The 24255-nt window shown below is 37.4% G+C and overlaps 1 protein-coding gene across 2 annotated transcripts in view; it reads right to left on the bottom strand.

Annotated features, from left to right (window-relative positions):
* Positions 1-1869: 1869 nt before the first annotated feature.
* The window catches only part of MLIP (muscular LMNA interacting protein), a 290707-nt gene continuing 268321 nt past the window's right edge, over positions 1870-24255 (bottom strand). The window contains exons 12-13 of one of the 2 annotated variants that reach the window (XM_029242994.1): positions 13077-13130; positions 1870-2162 (exon numbers count right to left, since the gene is read on the bottom strand). In XM_029242994.1, the coding sequence (XP_029098827.1) occupies positions 2157-2162; positions 13077-13130 (60 nt within the window). In that variant the 3' untranslated portion in view covers positions 1870-2156. The remainder of the gene's footprint in view (positions 2163-13076; positions 13131-24255) is intronic. The other variant, XM_029242992.1, reaches the window with a different exon arrangement.

The raw sequence follows: 24255 nt of genomic DNA, 5'->3' as shown, positions 1-24255 counted from the left end.
CAATTCTAAACCTGGGTATATAGTCCAGAGAAATTCTCACAAAGTCCACAGGAGGTTACATGCAACAATACACATCACAGCTGTTCCTGGTAGAGGGATGCAAACTGAGAGCGCACCGTGGGGCAGGTGGGCAGGTGAGATGTGAAGACCGCACCCCAGGTAGCTGTGAGGAAACAATCCACTAGGTATTTATAGAACAATGTGGATAGAGCTTAAAAACCATGTGCTAAGTGGAAAAAGAAAAGAAACAAAATATAAACTATAATGTCATTTACTTTTATTAAATACATATGCAGAGAAAAACAATGCACATCCTCAAAACATATACAGGTAAAGAATATTTATCAAACACAAGAATGTGTGCTTTTAGCAGAAGGGAAGATAGAAATTGTTATAAAAGTTAATCAATCAATCACCCAATCAACAAGTACACAGAAGAGGGGGTCTTGCCCAAACTTATAACAGCAATGAATTAGGGAGTGTGATCAACTCAACCTTTCATTCTCAAAGTCAAAAATGAATGGACAAATGACTGAATAAATAACTTGGTCTTAGAATCTGATTATCTGGATGTTAATTCTGTCTCTATCACTTACTAGCTTGATTTAACCTTTTGAAGCCTATTCTTACAAACATAGAATATGAAAAATACTATTATCTGTCTCACAGGCTCAGTGTGAAGGTTAAATCAAATTCATGGTGCCTGACACATGATCAGAGCACACTGAATACTAGAGATGGTTTTCAATAATCTAAAGTGATGCCTCACACAATTTAGCAGGTAGAGATTTTTGTTTAGGGGAGGAGAGAGAGCAGAAAGCTTTATTAAGGCTCCACTGCTTCTCACGCACTAATGGAGGAGATGATGAGAACTTTGTGTTTCCAGGTGCCAACTGATGACTGGCAATGGAGCCTTCCAAAATGGCCTGTGGCAGGATGATGGGGGTGATGGAGCAGTGGTCTGAGGGAGCCATGGCTCAGACAGAGCTGGCTCCCAGGGGAGCATGTGTTGTGTGCGAGGGTATAGTCTCTACTGAGAGTCCTCTGCTACCAGGAGCTCACTGTCCAGAACTATTGTGGACTCTTCCTTAGTGTGTTGCCCCAGTAGAAGACTAGAAAAAGGAAACCACTTAGAGAAGGTGAGCACAGGATACTGAGGATGGCAGCTGGGAAAAAAGAGACCACGGCCAATATGGTGGGCATTGGGCCTGCTGGAGGTTGGCTCCGGGATTGTCACCAACAGTGTGGTTTGCTCTATGGTCTTGGTTGCTCCCAAGATTATGGGTACAAACTAACACTGAAGTAGCCTTTGCAAGAATCATGTGGTGATGGTCAGAGAGACAGTGATGTTAGAAACATTCCAGCAACACCACCTCAACATGACTGTCTGTCCCATCAAGCACAGAACCCAAACAGAACAGGAAAATAGCATGCATTTTGTGAAAATACCAACTTTCTCACATTGAAGAGCTCCCCCAGTGAACTCCTGAAAGCAGGCAGGGGCTCCTTTTTAAAAAGTTGCTGTTCTTTTTTTTTACATGAAAAAGAAATTAAGCAGAAGGGGAATAAATCTTGATTCAGGGAGTAATGTGTGCATTAAATAAAACTGGTGTTGGGCTTCCCTGGTGGCGCAGTGGTTGAGAGTCCGCCTGCCGATGCAGGGGACACGGGTTCGTGCCCCGGTCCGGGAAGATCCCACATGCTGCGGAGCGGCTGGGCCCGTGAGCCATGGCCGCTGAGCCTGCGTGTCCGGAGCCTGTGCTCCGCAACGGGAGAGGCCACAACAGTGAGAGGCCCGTGTAACGAAAAAAAAAAAAAAAAAAACTGGTGTTGAAAAATCGTCACACCCATCCTTCTATTTCCCTGTGGTTTGGCTGCTAAACAGAGGGGCATGTTAGTATTGCTGTCAGCTTAATAGAAGGCATTCAAGGCTCTAACAGCGGTGGGAGAAACTGTAGGTAAATATCTCCTATGCCAGGTATTAGTGAGTACTTCCATGTTATGTGCCTGCAGGAAACTTTTTTTTAGTTCCACTGCAGTTCATAAAGGAAACACTAAGACTGACAAAAAATAGTAATAAAAGTTAAATCTAGCAAGTGATTAGCACCAGCACTCCAAAAAGCTTCAGCCCAGCCTGGGTTTTCACTTCTCCATCTTCATTGCTGCAAAATAAGAGAAAATAGTAGTCAGGTTAATGGAGATATAGAATTTTAAAAACTATGCCCCATTCATATTCAGGTGTAGCATCTCATATAAAAAATGGTTTGGAGTAGGAAGTTTTTGTTTATTTTTTTCCTCAGTAGCTGTTTTCTTGTTATACAGTTAATGGCAGGATAAAGACACACAGCTGTATCTTCAGATCAGACCCTGATCTCTCAAGGGCTCAGCAAGAGCAGTTCTGGCCTCCTGAGAGGGGTGACCATGGCTTTGAGGGGCTGATGCCACCTTAAGGAACAGCCCTGCCATAACCCACCCACACCTCCTCACCCTTCAATTGCTTGGTTACCTTTTCCTTTAGTACTGAGTGCATTGTTCCGTAAAATGTAACCTCTAAAACACGGAGGACGTAAAGTGAACTGGGATTGGATTAAGTCCCAGCTTTCGCAAAAGGGAACATTACAAAAGTGAGAGACAGCAAATGAACCTCTTGCTATGGAGTATGGAGTGGAGTGGTTGCACTGATTTCTTTATCCATCAATCTCTATTTGATAGGGTTACACTGTCTGGAGCGGACAAGATAAACTTAACTGAGTGGAGATTGGTATTAGCAGATCATACCAGTCGAGAAAGAAGTATAAAAGAAAATATCAGAGAGGAGGGCAAAAGAGAAATTTAGTTCTAAAACTGTACTCTAATAGAACAATGTGATGAAATGACGTCAGTGGAAGGAAATGACCATAAGTTTGTATTTCCAGGTGCCAATGCATGGCTGTCAAAGGAGCATTTCATCCCAAAATGGCTGGTGGAAATTGAGGGAGGTCAGTTTCTCTTCTTTAGGCAACTCTCTCTGTTTTTTGGTTTTTTTTTTAATTTTTATTGGCGTACAGTTGATTTACAATGTTGTGTTGGTTTCAGGTGTACAGCAAAGTGAATCAGTTATACATATATCCACGCATTTTTAGATTCTTTTCGCATATAGGTCATTACAGAGTGATAGGTACAGTTCCCTGTGCTATACAGTAGGTCCTTATTCATTATCAATTTTATATATAGTAGTGTGTATATGTCAGTCCCCAACTCCCAATTTATCCCTCCCCCCTCCCATTTCCCCCCGGTAACCATGGGTTTGTTTTCCACATCCGAGACTCTATTTCTGTTTTGTAAATAAGTTGTTTTTTGTTTGTTTGGTTCGTTGTTGGTTGTTTGGTTGGTTGTTTTGTCCTGGGCTGGATCACAGGGTGAAGAAGCAATCGTCTGAGAAAGCTGTGGCTCAAAGTTGGCTCCAAGGTGGACATGGGGTATGTGCAAGGCGTAAGGAAAGCAGACAGGAAAACTGCAGGTGGCATAGCCAAGTGGCTGAGCAGGATGGTGAAACAGGACACGTCCTGCATCATGGAAGAGGAGCTGCATTTGTTAGATTAGAAGGAGGAGGTGGAGGAAAAGTTGCTAAAACAAGAAGTAGCTTCACTCCTGCACTGATTTGTTCTAGCCACAGAAAATCAATAGTCATGAAATAACTGAGTTGTAGCTTTCATCATCTGGAATTCTCTGAAAGTTTCGAATGAAAGGAGAAAAAGCCTCAATTCCTCCTTTTCTTTCTAACAAATAAAAATTAGCATGTTTTTGATTTTCCTGAGAGTAGCAACATTTGGTAGTTACTCTCACAAAAGATTTAAAGAAATCATCTTCTTTGGCTAACCTTTATGAAGGGCTATTTATTTTATATATCAATACTAAGCACTTTACATGCATGAATGCAAATCTTCACCATAATCCTTTGATCTCATATTACAGAGAATGAAATTGAGGCTCCAAAGATTAAATATCATGCCCAAGGCCACAGTATTTGAAACTAAACCCTCGTTTGTTCAATGTTTCTTGTTTTTTTTTTGTTGTTGTTCATGCAGTCATTAGTTTGTTTCATCCATTTTAAAACATATATCACGTCTGGCTTATAAATGGTAAACTCTCTGTCACCAGAAGAGTTTCAACAGAAGACTTATAAGGTTATACGGGATTATAACATTCAATAAAATATTGGACTAAATGCCCTCTCAATTATCTTTCAAATGTAAGATGTTATAATTATAGGAATAATTAAATGAGATTGAAGAAGAATAAGTATCTCATCCTCTGACACCAGGCTGACAAACTGAGCACTATTTCTCAGCTCTTCCTGAATGCGATGGAAGGTCAAAGTAATGTTTGCCACCATGATTCAGCAGCTGGTTTGAAATGGCATGATGCTATGACAGGTAGAGTCATGATTTTGGGCCTTTTGTGGCGTTTCTACTTTCCTTTGCCAATCTGAGTATAGGTAAAGAGCTGAATAACCTGGGAAAATCATATGTCTACATTTAAGAAGATGGAGATCATTAATAAAATAAATAAATCATTATTTTCAGACTAGACCGCTGGCAGTGAAGGCTCAGTATTATATCCTATCACCAGTTGAACAACAGAGTTATTTTGGATAAGAAAATATAAATAAGAAAGACCTTAAGACATTTACAAAATCATAATTTTGAAGGGAGTCACATTCCAAAATTTGTTTTGCTTAGAGTTAACTTTGGGTAATAAGTGATGTAGCTGTGAAACTTTAATCCAATATTACAGAAAGAACATTCTTAAAGAATGTGCTGTGTAAATTGATTTTTCCTTCCCTTTTAATACATAACCAACTCTGAATATTCTTAGCTGCCAAATGAAAGCAGAATGATCTACATATATGTTTTTATAAAGATGAAACCAGAGCAAATTGTCATTTCCAGAAAATGTATATCATAATTTATTGACAGCTACATATTCATTTTTTTCTGAAAGATTTTCAATATATTTTGAACATTTACATAACTACTAACTATGGTGTAAAAATACAAGATCTAGTATCAGAATTTATTATCCATAAGCCAGAAGTGATAAGATGTTCATTAGCTAAGGTTCTGCAAAGGTAGGATGGTAGGTGGAGAATGTGGATATAATTAACTCTAGGAAAGACAATATTGAATCTGGGGTCAAAACCGTTTAATATCTGGGTTACCTGACCTCCACATAGTTATTAACCCTGATTCTATTATTTTGTTTGTTTATCTTGAAAAACTAGCACACACAGGAATGTCTGTCCTACTTTCTGACTTCTGCTCAGCTTTTTACTGTGATTCACTACAATATAAAAATCAACATTAAGCTCTTGAAAAGACTTTGAAGGAGAAACCCCCAAACTGTCAAACCCCCACTTCTTCTACAGTATTATCAACGGAGTCCCTAGAAAAGAAAAATCAGTGAGACTTCTTTCTTTTTAGTGCCTATTTCAGGGTCAGACTCTGAGATTTCAGTTCTGCCCCATGTCAGCCAGGTGTAAGGACAAAGAGAAACGTTTGAAAAGAGGCTTAATTCCCCTTGTTGAAAATAAGTGAAGAGATTTCCCTCCCTTGTTCCTAGAGCAATTTATTTTAGAAAACTTGTCTTTATAAGTACATTTTCCTCTCTTTGAAATGGTGATAAATCCTTGTGAAAACTAGATGGGCATTTTGTCAGCTTTAAGACTCAGGAAAGTCTCAAGGACTTGAGAACCATCTCCTTTGAAGGTAAACATCCGAGGGAGATAGCAGCCTTATCTCCGAGTTTCTCCTAGTTTCTGAGGGAGGGTGGGAGCCTAACTTTAGCTGACACCTGGCTCTAAGATATAAAACTACCTCCTGTCATAAAGATATGAGAAGTTTCTTTTTCCTTTGGGTAAAGCCAATGAACTGACACAGATGGTCCCCCCAATTAACAGGTGATTTAGGATGAACTGTGTGTAATAAATGGTACTTGTCAAGTCCTCTTACTTGAGGATAAATTGAATTATTGTTTATCTTGAGAACATATATATAATGGGTTACACCTGCTCGGCTATATGAAGCGTGAGATTTCTTCTCTCTTTTCAGTCTCTTAGTGTTTGTGATAGGCATCAAATTCTGGTTTGAATGCTTAGTCAATAATATAAGTGTTTTCTTTCTCTACCACTTTTGTGAAGAGGACTCCTGGGTTGGCAAATATATATATTTTTAAATTTTATTTCCTCAACACAGGCTGTGGGCTTACAACACAGGAAGGTCATCTTGATGGGGTCCACTGTTGCTAAATCTGGTTGTCAGAATGTCCTTGCCCACCTGGATGGCTGGGCAAGGTAGCTACTCATTCAGGTATTCATATGAGGTTTCTTTATAAGACAGATTTACCCTGGCCCTCTAGCAAGTTGTCGATCAAAGCATGTGAATCTTCTTTTCATCAGCAGTTAAAAATATCCAGATAGCAAGTTCTTCCCTATGGTTACAACCTTGAATGTTGCAATCCAAGATTTACCAAAGCTTGATTTTGGTAAATAATATTTATGGGAGATTGCCTGAAGAGAATAGAGTGGGCCCATTCCTCTTGGTAATTTCATTTTTACCCTTAAATCAAACCAGAAAATGAGAGTTGCTTCCATGGACAAATAATTTATTTTACTCTTTTGTGTGTTCTAATCTGGAGAATAAAGATAAAGGAATGAGACACCCGACCCATAAAATTAGAACTCGAGTCATCAATGGAGGTTCTGGTATTCAAAATAAAATGAACACAAAAACTTATATTTTTGTTTTTGTTTTGCAGTTTATATACACTGCAGGAACAAATCAATCCTAGATGGTCACCTTGCCAGCAGAATTGTTATCTTGGGAACCCTTAAGTGTTTATTAAAAATCTGCAAAGAGAAGGAATAAGATAACAGGAGAAGAATTTGCCTAGTATGTGTTCTATGGGCAGGTAGTGAATGATTAGCTCTCCAGCTGTGTTAATAATAAGTGGATATGAAAGGTCAGAACCAAATGCATTTAATCATGTTTTTGAAAATCAATTGACCCTCAGTTAAAAATAAAATAGGCCTAGGACTGAGTGTAGCAGGTGATGTGAAGAGTGGCAGGTCGGTTTATATCTCATCCCCTGTGTGACTTTCACATTTAAACCTGTAGAGAGAGAAGTGGGTATAGAGACTGGTTGTGGATCCAAGTTGCTGAATTCACCAGATATGATGAATACAATCAGAAATTATGGTTGCTAGTGGAATTTAATTTTTTCTAAGTAACTATAATCAGAAAGCATTTATCTCAGGCAGAGAGTCTGCTTTAAATTAGATGGTGTTATATGTACACCTACTTGGAGATTACTGCATTGGTGTCAACAGTTGTTGGTGGGAATGTAAACTGGTGCAACCACTATGGCAAACAGTATGGAGGGTCCTCAAAAAACTAAAAATAGAGTTACCGTGCAATCCAGAAATCCCATCCCTGGGCATATATCTGGACAAAACTAATTCAAAAAGATACCTGTGCCCCTATGCTCATAGCAGCACTATTCACAATAGCCAAGACATGGAAACAACCTAAATGTCCATCAACAGGGGAATGGATAAAGAAGTTGTGGTATATATATATATATATATATATATATATATATATATATACACACACACACACACACACACACACACACACACACACACACACACAATGGAATACTAGTCAGCCATAAAAAAGAATGAAATAATGCCATTTACAGCAACATGGATGGAACTAGAGATTATTATACTAAGCGAAGTAAGTCAGAAAGAGACAAACACCATATGATATCACTTATATGTGGAATCTAAAATACAACACAAATGAACATCTCTATGACGCAGAAACAGACTCACAGACATAGAGAACAGACTTGTGGTTGCCAAGGGGTTGGGAGAAGGGAAGAAGGATTGGGAGTCTGGGATTAGCAGATGCAAACTATTATACATAGGATGGATGAACAACAAGGTCCTACTGTATAGCACAGGGAACTATATTCAATATCCTGTGATAAACCATAATGGAAAAGAATATGAAAAAGAATATATATATATATGTATAGCTGAATCACTTTGCTGTGAAGCAGAAATTAACACATTTTAAATCAACTATACTTCAATAAAATTAAAAAAATAAATGCAAGCACACTCAAAAGAAAAATATATGAAAGTGATCTTCCTTTGAAAATTGATCAACCAGCTGATCACAATGGTTAAGTCCATTGTTTAGGGATCTCTCTTTCTTCTATGAGCATTAATCAGTGGCCAAGTATTTTTTAAAGTGCCAAATAAAATGTTAAATAAAACATTCTTTGGAAGTACTAGCCCTCAGACTCAACTCACACCAAATGCTATGCCTGGCCCCAGCCTAAGTATTTTCCAAACCTGTGTAGAATGTCAAAGGAAACAAAGCATTAGGTTTTACTAACTCAATTACAGTGAATCTCAGCATAGAACAGATATCTTAGAAGTAATCTACCATAGATTAAAGTACAGGTTAAACTTTTATGACATTAGACAGGAAGAATTTGTGACCCAAATTTTTATTAATTCAAAGCATTCCCTGAAACACCATTTCTTATGATCCTCCTGCTTTTACTTTCAAATTTGTGTTTCCAAGGTTCCAAATGATTGACTTTTCTAGACTGCCAGTGAAGGAGCTAGAATTTGAGGATCTCAATTCCTGTTGTACATGTAAATCACCGACGGAGATTTTAAACCAGCATTTGCCCACCTCCAGAGATTCTTTTTTTTTTTTTGAGCTTAATAGTTTACTTTGATTTTGACTTTTAAAAAATACTTTTAAGCATTGCTTAAAAAAAAAAAAACACGTGCTTTTAAGAGCACCAGAGCAATAATGAGATTTTTTTTTCCATTTCAATTTCTCTGATTTCTAAAGAGAATCTAAAACTTATCAAGGGACCAGTGGAGACATTTTTTTTTTTTTTGGATTGATAGTTTTTTGTTTTATTGGAGTACAGTTGCTTTACAGTATTGTGTTAGTTTATACTGCACAGCAAAGTGAATCAGCTATACGTATACATATATCCCCTCTTTTTTGGATTTCCTTCTCACTTAGGTCACCACAGAGCACTGAGTAGAGTTCCCTGAGCTATACAGTAGGTTCTCATTAGGTATCTATTTTATACATAGTATTAATAGTGTATATACGTCAATCCCAATCTCCCAGTTCATTCCAGCACCCCCTTCCCCTTGGTATCTATACATTTGTTCTCTATGTCTGTGTCTCTATTTCTGCTTTGTAAATAAGATTGTCTATACCAATTTTTTCAGATTCCACATATATGCATTAATATATGATATTTGTTTTTCTTTCTGACTTACTTCACTCTGTATGACAGTCTCTAGGTCTATCCATATCTCTACAAATGATCCAATTTTGTTCCTTTTTATGGCTGAGTAATATTCCATTGTATATATGTACCACATCTTCTTTATCCATTCCTCTGTTGATGGACATTTAGGTTGCGTCCATGACCTGGCTATTGTAAATAGTGCTGCAATGAACATTGGGGTGCATGTGTCTTTTTGAATTAAGGTTTTCTATGGGTATATGCCCAGTAGTGGGATTGCTGAGTCATATGGTAGTTCTATTTTAAGTTTTTTGATTTCATTTTCCTAGAGTGGAACCCTGTTCTTGGGGCTTTTAAAAAGTCCCAGGAGATACTAATGTTGAGCCAGAGCTGAGAACCACTGACCTAGATGAGAAGTCAAATTGACATTTTGAGTTACTCATCTTTAAATGGATTTCATAAATCATAGGACTTGTAAAAATGATGATCATATTAAATCAGATAAATCTGAGGTCTCTGCTTTTAAATGAATTACTGATCTATTTGAAAAACTAGTGTCTACAAATAGCAGGATCAAATGCAAGAAACAGGAGTCTGGCAGTAAGAAAGGGAGACTGCTGTCTTTAGGAAATGAGAGAAAACCAAGAGGGAAATTCTCAGATCTGATCAAGGTTCTTCCATGAGTGTTTATTTGCACTGGATTTGTAACTAGCTTTACTCCCTAGTTCATATGGTCATAAGACGAGAATTGCTTTATAAAAACAGGTAGTTTTCTTGTTTGGTGCTTTATAAAAACAGGTAGTTTTCTTAGTTTGTGGGTAAATACATATCAAAAAGAGGGTTTGGGAAAAATACATGGGTAAATATTACAGTCTGATCACATATCATAAGGAATTGTAAAAAGTTGTTAAATTGCTCCCAAATGTGCCAGTATAACTAAGTAAAACCCAGCATACTAGGTGGATAAAATGGTAGTTTAATTATTTATGTTTCTTTTATTTTTTTTAGTTTGATATATATTTATTTATTTTTATTGAAGTATAGGAATTACAATGTTGTGTTATTTTCAGGTGTATAGCAAAGTGATTCAGTTATATATATATATATATATTATATATATTCTTTTTCAGATTCTTTTCCATTAGAGGTTATCACAAGATATTGAATATAGTTCCCTGTGCTATACAGTAGGACCTTGTTGTTTACCTATTTTACACATAGTAGTGTGTATCTGTTAATCCCAAACTCCCAATTTATCCCCCCTCTTTCCCCTTTGGTAACCTTGCTGGTTTTCTATATCTATGAGTCTATCTCTGTTTTGCAAATAAGTTCATTTGTGTCAAATTTTAGATTCCACATATAAGTGATATCATATGATATTTGACTTTCTCTGTATGACTTACTTCACTCAGTATGACAATCTCTAGGTCCATCCATGTTGCTGCAAATGGCATTATTTTGTTCTTTTTTATGGCTGAGTAATATTCCATTTTGTGATTTGTGTGTGTACATTTGTTTTAAGTTACTAAGAGTAACTCACTATCTCTCACAATTGTTAAACTTCAAACTGTAGGGGGTTTTATGGTATTGCTTTATATATTCTAAACACGAAAGTTGAAATCATTTTTTCACAATCTTATCCACTAGCTTAATGCTAAGTTTTATCTCTAGGATTGTGATAACTGGTGCCCAAAAAGTGTAAATACTACATCTACTCTGTTCTTTTCAGCAATGGAGTCTTTCACATTACATAAGATTCTGTTAATTCAGCATTTGTTATCTGAACCAGATGCTTTTGTTATTTAAACAACCAACTGACTTTCTGTTATTGTGTAGAAACATTCTTATTTCTATCTGTAGTCTCTGTAAGCTTGAGCCAAAATTATGATGTTTGAAAGAGAACATTTGATTATTTTTTAACATTCATTGAAAATGTACAAAATTTATTCAAACTTTCTCCTTTTTTTGGAACTACATATTTGTCCAATTGTTTTACTATTACACAATTTGCCACCATCACAGTGAAAGAGCTGGCACATTTGACAGAGTTAATTCTCCTTAATATATAAAGGGAGTTTACAACTCAATAATAACAATATTACTAGACCAGTAGATAAATGCTTAACATGATGCAAAAGCAAAATAGACAAGAATAACAGAAAAAGACAGAACTTTTAAATGCAAATAAAAATGAAAGATAATTTGCTCTTTTAAACTGCAAATATTTTAAAGCATGATTTTAAAGGGGAAAAAGATTTAAATAGTATAGATAGAGATTTAGATAAAGATAGCTGGATAGAGGAAAGTAGATTGTTTAAGAGCATAGACCCCAGGCAGTCATATCTGGATCCCATTCCTGACTGTACAGACACTTGTCAGCTATTTGACTTTAGGCAATAAATGGATTTCTCTTGGCCCCAGTTTCCTCATCTGTAAAATGGGAACAATAATACTTAACTTACAATGTTTTGTGAAGATTAAGTAAAATAATGCATCTAAAGTGCATAACATGGTAACATATAATAAACTCTCAATAAATTGGCAATTATAATAATTCTCAATGCTGACAGATATATAGTACACAGAAACAGGTATTATAACAAGTTTCTGGGAAGGTGAATTACTACAGTTGTTCAGCAATGCAACTTGGCTACATGTATCAGCAGTTTCCCATATGTCCATACTCATTACACCAATAATCCTGATTTTTTAAAAAAATCAGAGATATGGTCAAGGATACAAATTCACCCCTATTCATAACATGCCTTTATATTTTAATGACTAAAGTATAGCAGAGAGACACATCGGTCCTGTATGATACGTTTCAAAATTTACAGAAATAGGGATGTCACTTTATGAAATACGCCCTAAAGTGTGGAAAATATGCTTGGCAAAATATTCAGATTTCATTTAGAACCTTATTTGGAATTGTATTATTCTTACTGCTCTTTTGTATTATTACTATTTTTTTCTAAACTTAGAGGCTACAAAACTGAGCAGGCCTCATTTGTGAGGGTATCTGGAATGAATGAATGAGCTCACTTTTTACCATCTTAAAGATAAGTACTTTAAAAAGCGTTCTTTTTTCCATATTTACCACTTTGTCTGAAGGGATATAGAAAAAGAAAACATTGTTCAGTTATTCTTGCTCTTAACGCAAAATTTAAATTTTTTTACAAAACTTTTTCGTGTCTCTTTGGCATAGCATTTATAAAAATAAAAAGGTTTTTTGCATTTATTTTTATATGTTAGCTCAAAATGTGAAAGTGGTTAAACATTGCATGAAATTCAGAGGTATGTTTGAGATGGCACACTCTGGTCTGTATGCTACCCGCCATATGCAAAATTCACTTGGGGGATGGGAAACTGAGCTACCACGAGGTCCTGAGACCTCTGACTCAGAAGACACATATAAGTATTATTGGATATCCATTGACCCTCTAGAAAAAGAAGACAACAGTGGTTTCACGTATGAATCCAAAGAGAAAATCACGAAGACAGAGGGGATAGAAGTTAGTTTGTGACCAAGGTGCTACACACATGGGGACCCCTAGTACAACTTCCACATTGAGAAGCAGCAAGAATTTACTCATGTGACTATCAGAGTAGGCCAGTTCATTCCTTCTTTTTTTAAAAAACAACTGATTTTATTAATATTTTAAAAAAATAAGATTGTCTTATTTCTACAATCTAATATCACATGGAAACAGATAACCAGATTTCCAATTGTATCTTCCATTTACCTCTTCGGAATCAAGAGTTTCGTGTTCCGGAATAGCCATCATTGGATGACTCAACTTCACAGAAAAGACGCCCAGGAAGTGAACAGGGATAGAAGTAAGGAGAGATAAATGTTTAAATTTCATTTAAGTTGACAGTTAAATGATGATGTAAGTATATTATTGCTGATCATATTCTACCAATGTAAACATTAAGATTTGATTGTTATTAAAAACAAAGGAAGATATTCTTAACATAGAAAAAAATTTTAGCAGGTGGTGAATCCTTGGAGCCTAAGACCACATCTTATTTATCTCTGTGTCCCACATAAACTCTAACAGTGTTTGGCACACAGCATAGACAGTTATTAAATGTTTATTGAATGAATGAATTGTTAAAACACACTGGCAGTTATCAGAGAGAGGAAACAAAGTTAAATTTATGTTGCCACTCTCACAATAGCTCTCAAATCGAAAAGCTCCAAAGCAAAAGAGACAAATCACGCTTAGACCTGCAATGCAGATGCATCTGTAGTGAACGCTTAAGTGAAATGTAAAACGTTGTGCATTGTTGTAAACATTAAGAATCTCAAAACACAAGGACTTCATAAACATTGTAATGTTACCAGATGACACTATTATCATGCAGTTTACGACACAGTGACACTTTAACAGAGGGAGGTTCTTTTGTTTATATAGGAATTTTTATTATTGCATGGGTCTTCTGAGCACTATACATACACTTAAACCTATTCAGACAGAAGAAAAGTCATAGATATGCAAGCAAAAGAGACAGAATGAGGGACACAGACAAGGAGAAAACAATCATTTATAATAAATCTGCTTACCCCCTTTATTTTTTAACCGTCTCTCCTCACTCCAACATTACAGTAACCACAATACCTGATTTTACTGGAGCATCCCCAGTTTCTACAACTATCTTGGGCAAATCCGGGCTGTGGAAATAACTGGCCCCCTTTTACTCTCAACCTGGTCCTGATTTGATCAATAAATCATCGGATCAGTGATCTGCCCCTGATGCTCCAGGGCGATTCCGGGGATCCTAGCGATGCACCCTTGGCCCTAGGAGGACATCACCAGAGGCTGCTGGGGAGGCCAAGGAGGTCCCATCTCACTTTCCCTCTGTTCTAGCTGATTTTCAAGAAACGAGCCTGCTTTTATTTAAAGCTAGAGCTTCATTAAATTCCAACCATTAAACTCTGTCCCAACGATGAAATTCTTGGAGTGTCATAACATCAAGGATCCCAGCTTCCTGAGACCATTACTTTAAATAGAAGCATGATCTGTCCCTAAGCCAGCTAGAGATTCAAATAGTTTTCCAAAAATCAGCTGAAAGCACCTACTTTCTCCTGTTCATCAGGGTCCCCTGAGATTGTAAACCTGGCTTAGGATCAGATGCTATGTACCCCTTCAAACTTCAGACCAAGACAATTGGTCCTAGAGACAGCAAAATCTTTAGCGTACCTAGGCTAAATGGTATGATAATTCTATGAATCATTGAAGTCTGTACCATGGCAAATCCCCATTCTCCTAGTCTCCTAAGATAGAGTAGAATAAACATCCTAAAATTTGAAAATGTTGTTGCCCCAATAAAATATTCAACGGAGATTGGAAAAGCAATTGAGTAATTATGTGATATCTATTTTACATTCTATCCCATCTTTCCAATATAGGTATTCATTCATTTAAATCCATTTTATTCTAATCTTCAGTTTCAAAAACTATGTATTAACTATACTAACCAACAAAAGAGAACAGCAAATGACTGATCCTAATTAATTGTTAATCCCCAAATCATTTATATTTGGCTTTGGAATGCTTTCCTCTATTTATGATCTTGGGTCCCAATAGGTTTGCTTTCTTATTATCCTCAAGGTGACCAAAAACATTACATAAAATGTGATACTGTTAATGGAGTTAGTCATAGTAATTTATTGTGTACTCACATGATAAATTCGTTATATATATTTGTTTATTTAGTGCTGACAGCAACCTAGTGAGGTGAGCGCTAATTTTACCCTGATTCACAGATGAGGAAACAAAAGCACCAAGAGGCAGGATAACTTCTTCAAGGTCCAGAGCTAGTGGCAGAGTCATGATTGGAATCCAGAGTGACAGTCTCTGGAGACTGTTCTTTCAAAGCAGTAAGAAGTGGTAACATGTCACTGGGAAGAAGCTCGGGAGACAGGAGCGGGGAGACAGAGGAAGGGAGTGGTGTGTGTGCCATTTTGCAAAAGGGAAAGCCATGTGTAAGAGTGTCAGAGTCAGAAGCAGTTTGGAGTGTTTGGTGTAGCTGGTGTCTCCATTCAGGAGACACAGACAATGAAGTTCGTATGTCAGATGAGGAGTCTGGGATTCATTCTCTAGGCAGTGAGAAACCACTGAATCTCCAAGCAAGAAGGGGACACGTGTGATCAGATTTTCATGTCAAATACTGTCACCCTGGCTGATGTGCAGAATATAGATGGGGGAGGGGGGTTGGAAACTATGTAAGTAATCAGAGAGACAGAGAATAAAGAAGAAAGTCTAAATGAAAGAGTTGCCTTAGAGAATAGAATAAATTCAAGATTTCCTGGGTGACTCTAGGCCCCCCTACTCTCTAGTGTGAGTGAAGGAGCATCAGGCAGACACATTGATATTTTGTTGATTAGGGAAGAAAAACTACAAAATGTTCCAGAGGAATACTGTTGAAGTTGGTATGTGTGCAGAATGCAGAGGTTTTGCAAAACATGAGGTCTGGAGATGTCATATGGGGAGAACAAATACGGCAGGAACATCCTCTCACAGTCAGAATGAGAATGATGACACTAAAACATTGAAATAAATTCCATATAGGTGGATGGCTTGTTATCCAGAGTCAGTGGATACAGGAAGACAGAGAGAGTCCTCCAAGCCTGTTTACTTGGTGGTGAGTGTTCTAGAGGACAAATTACTATTTTGTCTCAAAAAAAAAAAAACCTGAAAAGTTACAAATTTTATCATCAGACCATTATTCAACATAGATGGATCGATGAAATGGAAAGCTTGAGTGAAATGAGACAAAACATCCTTTCATCCTGGATGGAAACTCCAGTCCCAGATATCATATAGCATTCATCAGAAAACTCCAATCCCAGATATTGTATAACATTCACCAGACCTTTGCTCACTCACCACTGTGCGCTAATCAACAAGCCGTATTTGAATGAAATCTTCGGTTGAGTTTTATTACATTCTTTATCACAGCTGCCACCACACAAATATAAAGCCTTGTGGAGTGTTTGTTATCCATGTGGGGCTTTCTTATAAATGTCACTGCATCTCCAGAGCTAACTTCTCTGACAAAGACAGATAAAATTACCTCCAACCAACTGGAGAGAACCCTACAACTAGAAAAGAAGAAAATATGCCAAATGTGGTCAAATCAATTAAGTCTTAATCTACCCGAGGAATGGCATTCAGAGCTGTAACTTTGCAAAACAGCTCTCCCGCCTGTGCAAAGATGAAGTAGATTTTCTTGCCTTCCAAAAATGATGAAGTGTTACAAGAAACGTTCCCATTTTTAAATCACTGAGGGTGCTACACCTGCTATTCAGAATTCACTCCTCGGGATTGCTTTTTGGCTGAACCACATCCTCTTGTAAACCTCCTTTGCTCCATTTGTCTTCAGGAAGCTGTCCGCCCTACTCTGTCTCCCACTGAGATTTGTGAACCACTCAAGCTAGAGTGTAACCTTCTTAAGAACATCTCTCAGAAATAGACGTGACAATTATTGCAGTGATACCTACATAAAGCACTGTGTTTCCTGAGTACAGTGTTGTCATCGTGAGACTGTGAGCCACTGCACGTCATGTACATTCGATGCTATTCACTTTTAGGTTGATTGTACCTGGCAAAGGGACCACTCAGCACAGGAGACACAGAATGTGTATTGAATAAATAAATTAATAATGAAAGAGAGAAGGAATGAAATAGAGAAAAGAGAAATCTGCATTAGTGAAGACTTAGAATTGTTTACTGCATTCCCCAAAGTCTCTTCATTGATAAGAAATTTTGCAAACTAGAGACGTTTCAACCAGCACTATGGCACGTGTGCACTCTGCTTAAGTCTTTCATGATTCTTCTGCTTAAAGTCAGACAGAGGAAGACAAATATCATGTGATATCCCTTATATGTGGAATCTAAAAAAGTGATATAAATGAACTTATATACGAAACAGAAACAGACCCACAGACATGGAAAACAAACTTATGGTTACCAAAGAGGAAAGAGGGGAGGATAAATTGGGAATTTGGGATTAACAGATACACACTACTCTATATAAAATAGATAAACAACAAGGGCCTACTGTATAGCACAGGGAACTATATTCAATATCTTTTAATAGCCTGTAATGGAAAATAATCTGAAAAAGATATATATATGTGTGTGTGTGTGTGTGTGTGTGTGTGTGTGTATGTATAACTGAATCACTTTGCTGCACACCTGAAACTAACACATTATATATTAATTATACTTTAATTTTAAAAAAAGAAAAAATAATAAATAAAAAGAACTGAGTTTAGTTGTCAGTGCTTGAGTCCACAGATTCTACTTGCAGGTTTGTGTCTCTTTCTCTTGAACTGCTCAAGGGTCCTGCAACCCTAGGCCTGCAATCGTCTTGATATGCACATGGCTGTCCCTGTTAGATGAAGTTAATCTCCAGGTCAACACAGTGCCCACCACTCCCAGTGAGGGAGGTCAAGTGTCAGAAGTCACCTATGATCATGCTTATACATAAATGTCTGGTTTACTTCACTCACCTAGGGGATCTGCCTGGCCAAACAAAACACTTGAGTTTTTAATCTCTGATTTACAACACATCCCAGCCCATAGGAAGCACCTGGCGAGTCCTGTAAATTTCAGATTCTGACACAGCTGGTCTGGGGAGGGTCCTGAGCGTCTGCATTTCTAACGGGTCTCAGCTGAGACCAACAATACCATAAGTTGAGGAGCGAGACCACAGCCAAGATTTTTGTATGAACTGATGGAATTGATGTTTTTCAAATATTTATCTATTCACAACTGAAATTAGCTGTATTCAGAATGTCCTCGTCAGTTAAGTTACACTGTGCTTGTGTAATTAAATACTTTAACACAGCACTTTTTTATTGAGTACGTGCTCATGTACCAGACACTTTACTGGATGTTAGAGATATGACAGCAATTGAACAGGCATCCTCCCTGTTCTTGGAGACCACAGTGCAGTGGGAGAGGAAGATATTAACTATATAATCAGGAATATACAGAAACAAACATAATATAATGTGTTCTGAAGGGCAAGTTCAGAGCGCTAGGAGGGTTCATCACAGATAAATCAGACCTGGTCTAGAAATAGGAAGGAATCTCTTCCCAAGAGGCTGAAATCTACAGGATAATTCTCGTCATAGAGATAAGAGAGACACAGTTCATGTGGTGTAAGTAGCTGAAAAGAAGTTACTCACCGTTGGGTTGATGGGAAAATAAGGAGAAAATTCAGAATGAATGGACCAAACGAGTGAGAAAATCAGAAACCCAGGCTAGAGAATTACTGTGCAGGGATTTTGCCTGCGTCAGCTCCACTTCGGAAGTCAAGGATTAAGCCCTTGAAAATACTCACTAAATGAATCAAGGCTGTTTAATATGAGTCCGTCTCATTGCCCAGAAAGACTGCAAGCTGCTAGAGGACAGGGTCCATAATATGCTAGCACTAGTTGGTTGATTTTACTGCTCAAGATTCTATGCCTGGTTGCAGCAACATGGATGGACCTAGAGATTATCATACTAAGTAAGCCAGAGAAAGACATATATCATATTATATCACTTATATGTGGAATCTAAAAAAAAATGATACAAATGATTTTATATACAAAACAGAAATGGATCCACAGACACAGAAAACAAACTTACGGTTACCAAAGGGGAAAGGGGTTGGGGGAGGAATAAATTTGGAGTTTGGGATTTACATATCCACCTACTATATATAAAATAGATAAACAACAGGGACCTACTGTATAGCACAGGGGACTATACTCAATGTCTTGTAATAACCTATAAGGGAAAAGAATCTGAAAAAGAATATATATATATATATATATATATATATATATACACACACACATATATATATAACTGAATCACTTTACTGTACACCTGAAACTAACACAACATTGTATTAAATCAATTTTACTTTATTTTTTTAAAAAAAGTCAGGAGATTAGACTATGTGCATTAAAAAAAAAAAAGATTCTATTCCTGGAACAAAACATGGGAAGTGCTCTGAGTTTGTCCTTAATGAGGCCAGTTCACGATATGTGCTATGAGGACACACCTACTTTCATGATGATCAGAAACATGCCACTCCTATCCATATGTCTTAAAGATTTCATCTGCATTAGCCTGGGATATTTTTTTTTAAATTATAAAACTTCAGTAGCTTGAATATTTATTTTTAGAATTTAAAGGTACAGCATCTTTTTTGGGTGATGCCCAAAGGTTTACACATTTGTCTACGTCACTACCTTCTGATGTAAACTGGGAGAAACCATTTTGTCTCTGGACCTCAGTGTTCTCATCTTTAAATTCTGGGTGCTAACTAGGTGATTGTCAGTTCCCTCTGTCCTTGGATGAAGCAAAAATCTCTTCGTTGATAAATGATGCTGTCTCCGAAAAAAAGAGTTCTTCCTTTTTGGAATCTCCTGCACTGAGCCACAGCTGAGGCAGAAGTTACACCTACAGGGACGGTAAAAATGACCTCTCCATGGAATCTTACCTGGGATCTTTAATATCAGTTCTTAGCTGTGCCACTTGCTCCGTGTGTGAAGTTTTATAAACACTATGAAGTTTCACAGCATTCTTTTGGGTATTCCCTGAGTATTCTCAAATGCTGAGATGGAATTTTGTACATGTTAAGTGTTTTAAAAACCCACAGGCAACTCCCTGTTAAGTTCTGATCATTAATATCATTATATGGGTGTCTAAGGACCAGTTGGGTCTTATACCAGTAAGAAAACAGGAATTTTCTGCTCTGATCTTTGTAATAGGTCTTTTGAGATATGGCTGTAAATTCCCCAATTATACTATTTTTTATTCTTGGCCTTTTCTTTCCACCCTAGGAGGCCCAGACTCGGGACACATTTGAATTCCCTCTTCCTCAAAAGACCACCTTCAAAAGGGCAGCAGGATGGAATTTTTTCTTCTATGTGTTCATCCGGTTTTGAAGGCAAACACCACCTCCCCGTGTTTACTCACATTTTTCATCTAAAGTTGCTTCTTTCTTAATTGAAAAATCTTAATCCCCTGGGGGATTAACCACCTCATTCACTTTCTTCATTGCACAGCTCCCGGGTTGGAATGGAAAGGAAGCAAAATCTACCTTCTAACAACATTTTGGGACTCAAAATAAATTCCGGAACCTGAAGTTGGAATTGACAAGGAAGCATATTTGCTGTTCTCTTTCTTTTCCTCTATCCTTTAAGGGCACAATTAGTTGCTTAGTACTACAGGCAAAACATCCTTTTCAGTTGTTCTCAGAATCTAGTACTAACTCTAGTACAATCATAAACCAAATGTCTCCTTCACAAAAGATAATGTTGGCAGAATTTTTCTCCCTCTGTTCTCTCTCTTCTATGGAACAGAAAGGGTATTAGCCACTTTATTCCAATGTGACATACAATCCCTGCCCTGCCTTAGCCCCACCCCAGCTATTCCTAATTTGTAACTAGTTGCAAGAGACTTACCCTAGAACCCAGGAGTATGTCAAGAGATGTCAACTGGTGTATCATAAAAATTTGGAAGTGTTTCTGAAGATGAAGAACAGGCATGACTGTGATGGGGTCAGTCTGTGCCCCCATCACCTCCAGAGACCCCGGACCAGACCCCACTCTGCTCTCTCCTAGAACGACAACCCCAGCAGCATCTTTGAGGGCAAGGATATGTGAATCGTTGGTAGGCAGGTGAGCTGAGGACAGTAAGCCTACAGGTCAAGTGGAAGGCTGCCTCCTGCATGGTGCCTGCCAGTCCTGCCTCCCTGGACTTGGACCTTGTTCCTTCATCCCCACATCTCCCTCTGCATTATTCCAAGCCACATTTCAGGAACGATGTAAGCACCTCCTAACACTCTTATCGTGTCAGTTATATGCCTCTGAGCTTTCAGTGCACACGTATTCTCTGCCCCACCACCGGCCCCAACTATGTTGTCCTGCCAGGCGCTGCAACTTGGTCTTAGATGGCAGCCATTCCTGAGGGATTTCGACAGCCTTGCTTTCTGGAGACTTGTTGTAATCTAAGATCTCCCCTCTGGAGACTGTCTTCTTTCACTCCCTGCTACGTTCCGGCTAGAACCACATCCTAACATCAAGGTATCTCTTTATCCAAGTTAAAAATCATGAAATAGGTGGGGTATTTACTGGTTGCTAAAAACCCATGGAAAAACTCTATGTTTAGTTATGTTATGTTAGTAGGTTTCAGCCATTCCAAAGAGTGAGTGAGACCTTTTTAAAATCAGGGTAAAAATGCTACCATATTTGTCTAAGATTTCTATCACCTAAAATTAGATGCACTGATAAAATACCATATAAATACAGAAGCATAAAATATGTTCTCAGTCATACAGGGCCTGAGAATATTTGTCAAATAAAGACCCACCTTAAAACTTTCTTGGACCAAGGACTCAAATAAGAAGATAAATAAACACAGAAGGAGGGAGCAAAAAATATAGGAAGGTAAGGTAATAAAACACCCTGAGCAAGTGTATCATTGCCATAAAAAAAAGCCACAAAAAGCTATGGGAAAGAAAGAGAGAAATTATAACCATAAAATCCCAGAAATAAAAATCTAGAATTGGACAATATGAACATGATGAAAGATAATGGAAGGGACCAAATGAACTTGTCTTCCTGGGAGAAAATATAGATATTGACAGGGGTGTATAAAAGTGAATATGAGCCCTAAGCTAAGGGCAACCATAACAACAAAGTAGGATGAATAAATTCTATGCTAATAAACCCATGTCTTTTGGATGGAAAACTGGAAAGAAGAGATAAGAAATTATAGTAATGGAAAATGTAAAATAATATGGCAGAATTAACGTCATGTAATAAGATAATCTCAGACATGAAGAGAAGTCTCTTGTGATAAAATAAAAAATCAAGATGGGAGAATATACGCTCAATAAGAGACACACACAAACAAGAAGACATATAAAAATTGAAAAAAAGGAGGAAAAGATGTATCTGTCCAATATGAGCCAAGATAAAACTAGAAGTGCAGCCTTATTATCTTTAAAAGGGAATTCAAGAAAAAATTTTATAAGGGACCAAAAATAATTATATACTGGTAAAAAAAACTCACTGAACAGGAAGATGTGACCATCATAAACATGCATTCCTAATAATACAGTCCCAAAGTTTTAAGATGTCCCAATGATTGAGCTGTAATTCTTTGAGGAATGTGATCTTACACATCGTTTGAATGTCTTAAGAGCTAAGGAAGCATTTCAGTGTCCAATGGGAGCTAAGTGAACACTTTTATACAACCTGAGGAAAGGTCCAATCCCACTGTGATATCCTTCTTGTGCAAAAGAGATTTCTATTTGATTCAAAGGACATATGGAACATATGGCTTATATGTGGACAAATGGGTATCATTATTTAATGGCTGTTAATCAAGTGTCTAGTTGTACTTTGATCAGTCACACATGGGTAAACTTCAACAAATTTAGCAATCGGAAACAATTTTATGGTCATATTTTAGTAAAAGAAGTAAAACAGTAGTCACATTAAGCAAAAGGAAGCAACGTAGGAAACTTGCCCTTAAGTTTCAAAATAAGAGACTCCTTTACTATGTAAATGCCACATATCACATATGGCTTTTGTTGCATGCAATAAGTAGAAAGGTAAAATAAATGAAAGCAATGAGACCAACAATTAGGTTGAACTATGTGAAACTGATAAAACTGATGTTTTCCTACATCAAGAACTATTGAATAAGGCAATTTCATAGGGATCAACCCCATATAAAAGATAGTTGCTTATCTAACCTTCTTTTAATGCTATTCCTTTTCTTAAATATCTTTTAAGAAATACATATTTAAATATCTTTTAAATATATGTACGTATTTTGTATATATGTATGTGTCGAAGTGAGCACAAAATACATACGTACAAAATACATATATTTTAAAGACTCAGTTTGCAAAGATCCTCCTCCATCAGGGATTTCATTTATTTCAGAGCCCGCAGCTGCCTCCTTCTACAGACCATCGCCCTCAGCTGAGAAGAGCATCCCAACGCTGAGTTCCTCGACCCTCTACCCACACCGAGACCCACAGCTGATGATGACTGGTAAGGTGTATCCAAGGGCAGCTCCTTTGCCTCAAGTGTGGGTGACCTTGCAATTTATGCTCCAGAGCCCTCTCCCTGTGAATTAGGCAATGGCTAGCCTGTCTGAGATCACTCTTCCTCTTCTCCTTGCCCTTCCAAATCACAATGTACACCCTCCCTTACAGGACGTTTTTCTGGAGAGCCATGCCCTCAGCAAATCACAAATACCAGAAACCCTGTCTCAGGCTCAGCTTCTAAGGAACCTGGTCTAAGACACCAGGCAGTGGGGATGGGACAGGTGGCAGCTGAGTGCTTTGAAACACCAGGGGCTCATTTTTCCTTAGTGCCTCCATCCGAACAAGGTGCAAACAATGCCTACGAAACACAAGCATGGTCTATCAATTGTAAGGGGCCAGCATGTTATTTTACAAGAGCTTTAAAACGAATCTTTCTCCAAATATACTTTTCCATGTTAAAAATGCCATCCAGCCTGCATCCTACTGCACATCTCTTTCGAATTAGCAAATTCTTAATTTTTAAGGTGATTTTATTAAAAGCATTACAATGAAAACTTTCAGCTAGATGGCAATACGTGAGCTTAGGGACAGATACATAAAAATTGGATTGTTCTTCTTTCCTGGAATAAATATACAAGTCAACTGCTTGTGATTATATTAAGTACATTTTTAAATGATAACTGACAGTGAGATAACCCAAAACATGCCTGGTTTCAAATGCCAGCCTGTCATTAGGGCACCTATTGTGTTGATATGTTCTTTTTGCCCTCTAGTGGAGAACCTAACAAAATATAATTAATACTTAATTTTTCAGAACTGCTTCTATTAAAATACCTGCTCACTGGC

The sequence above is a fragment of the Monodon monoceros genome, unplaced genomic scaffold (assembly GCF_005190385.1).
Source record: "Monodon monoceros isolate NGI ecotype Baffin Bay Population unplaced genomic scaffold, NGI_Narwhal_1 Super_Scaffold_3, whole genome shotgun sequence".
Classification (NCBI taxonomy): domain Eukaryota; kingdom Metazoa; phylum Chordata; class Mammalia; order Artiodactyla; family Monodontidae; genus Monodon; species Monodon monoceros.
This window is presented reverse-complemented; position numbering and strand designations above follow the sequence as displayed.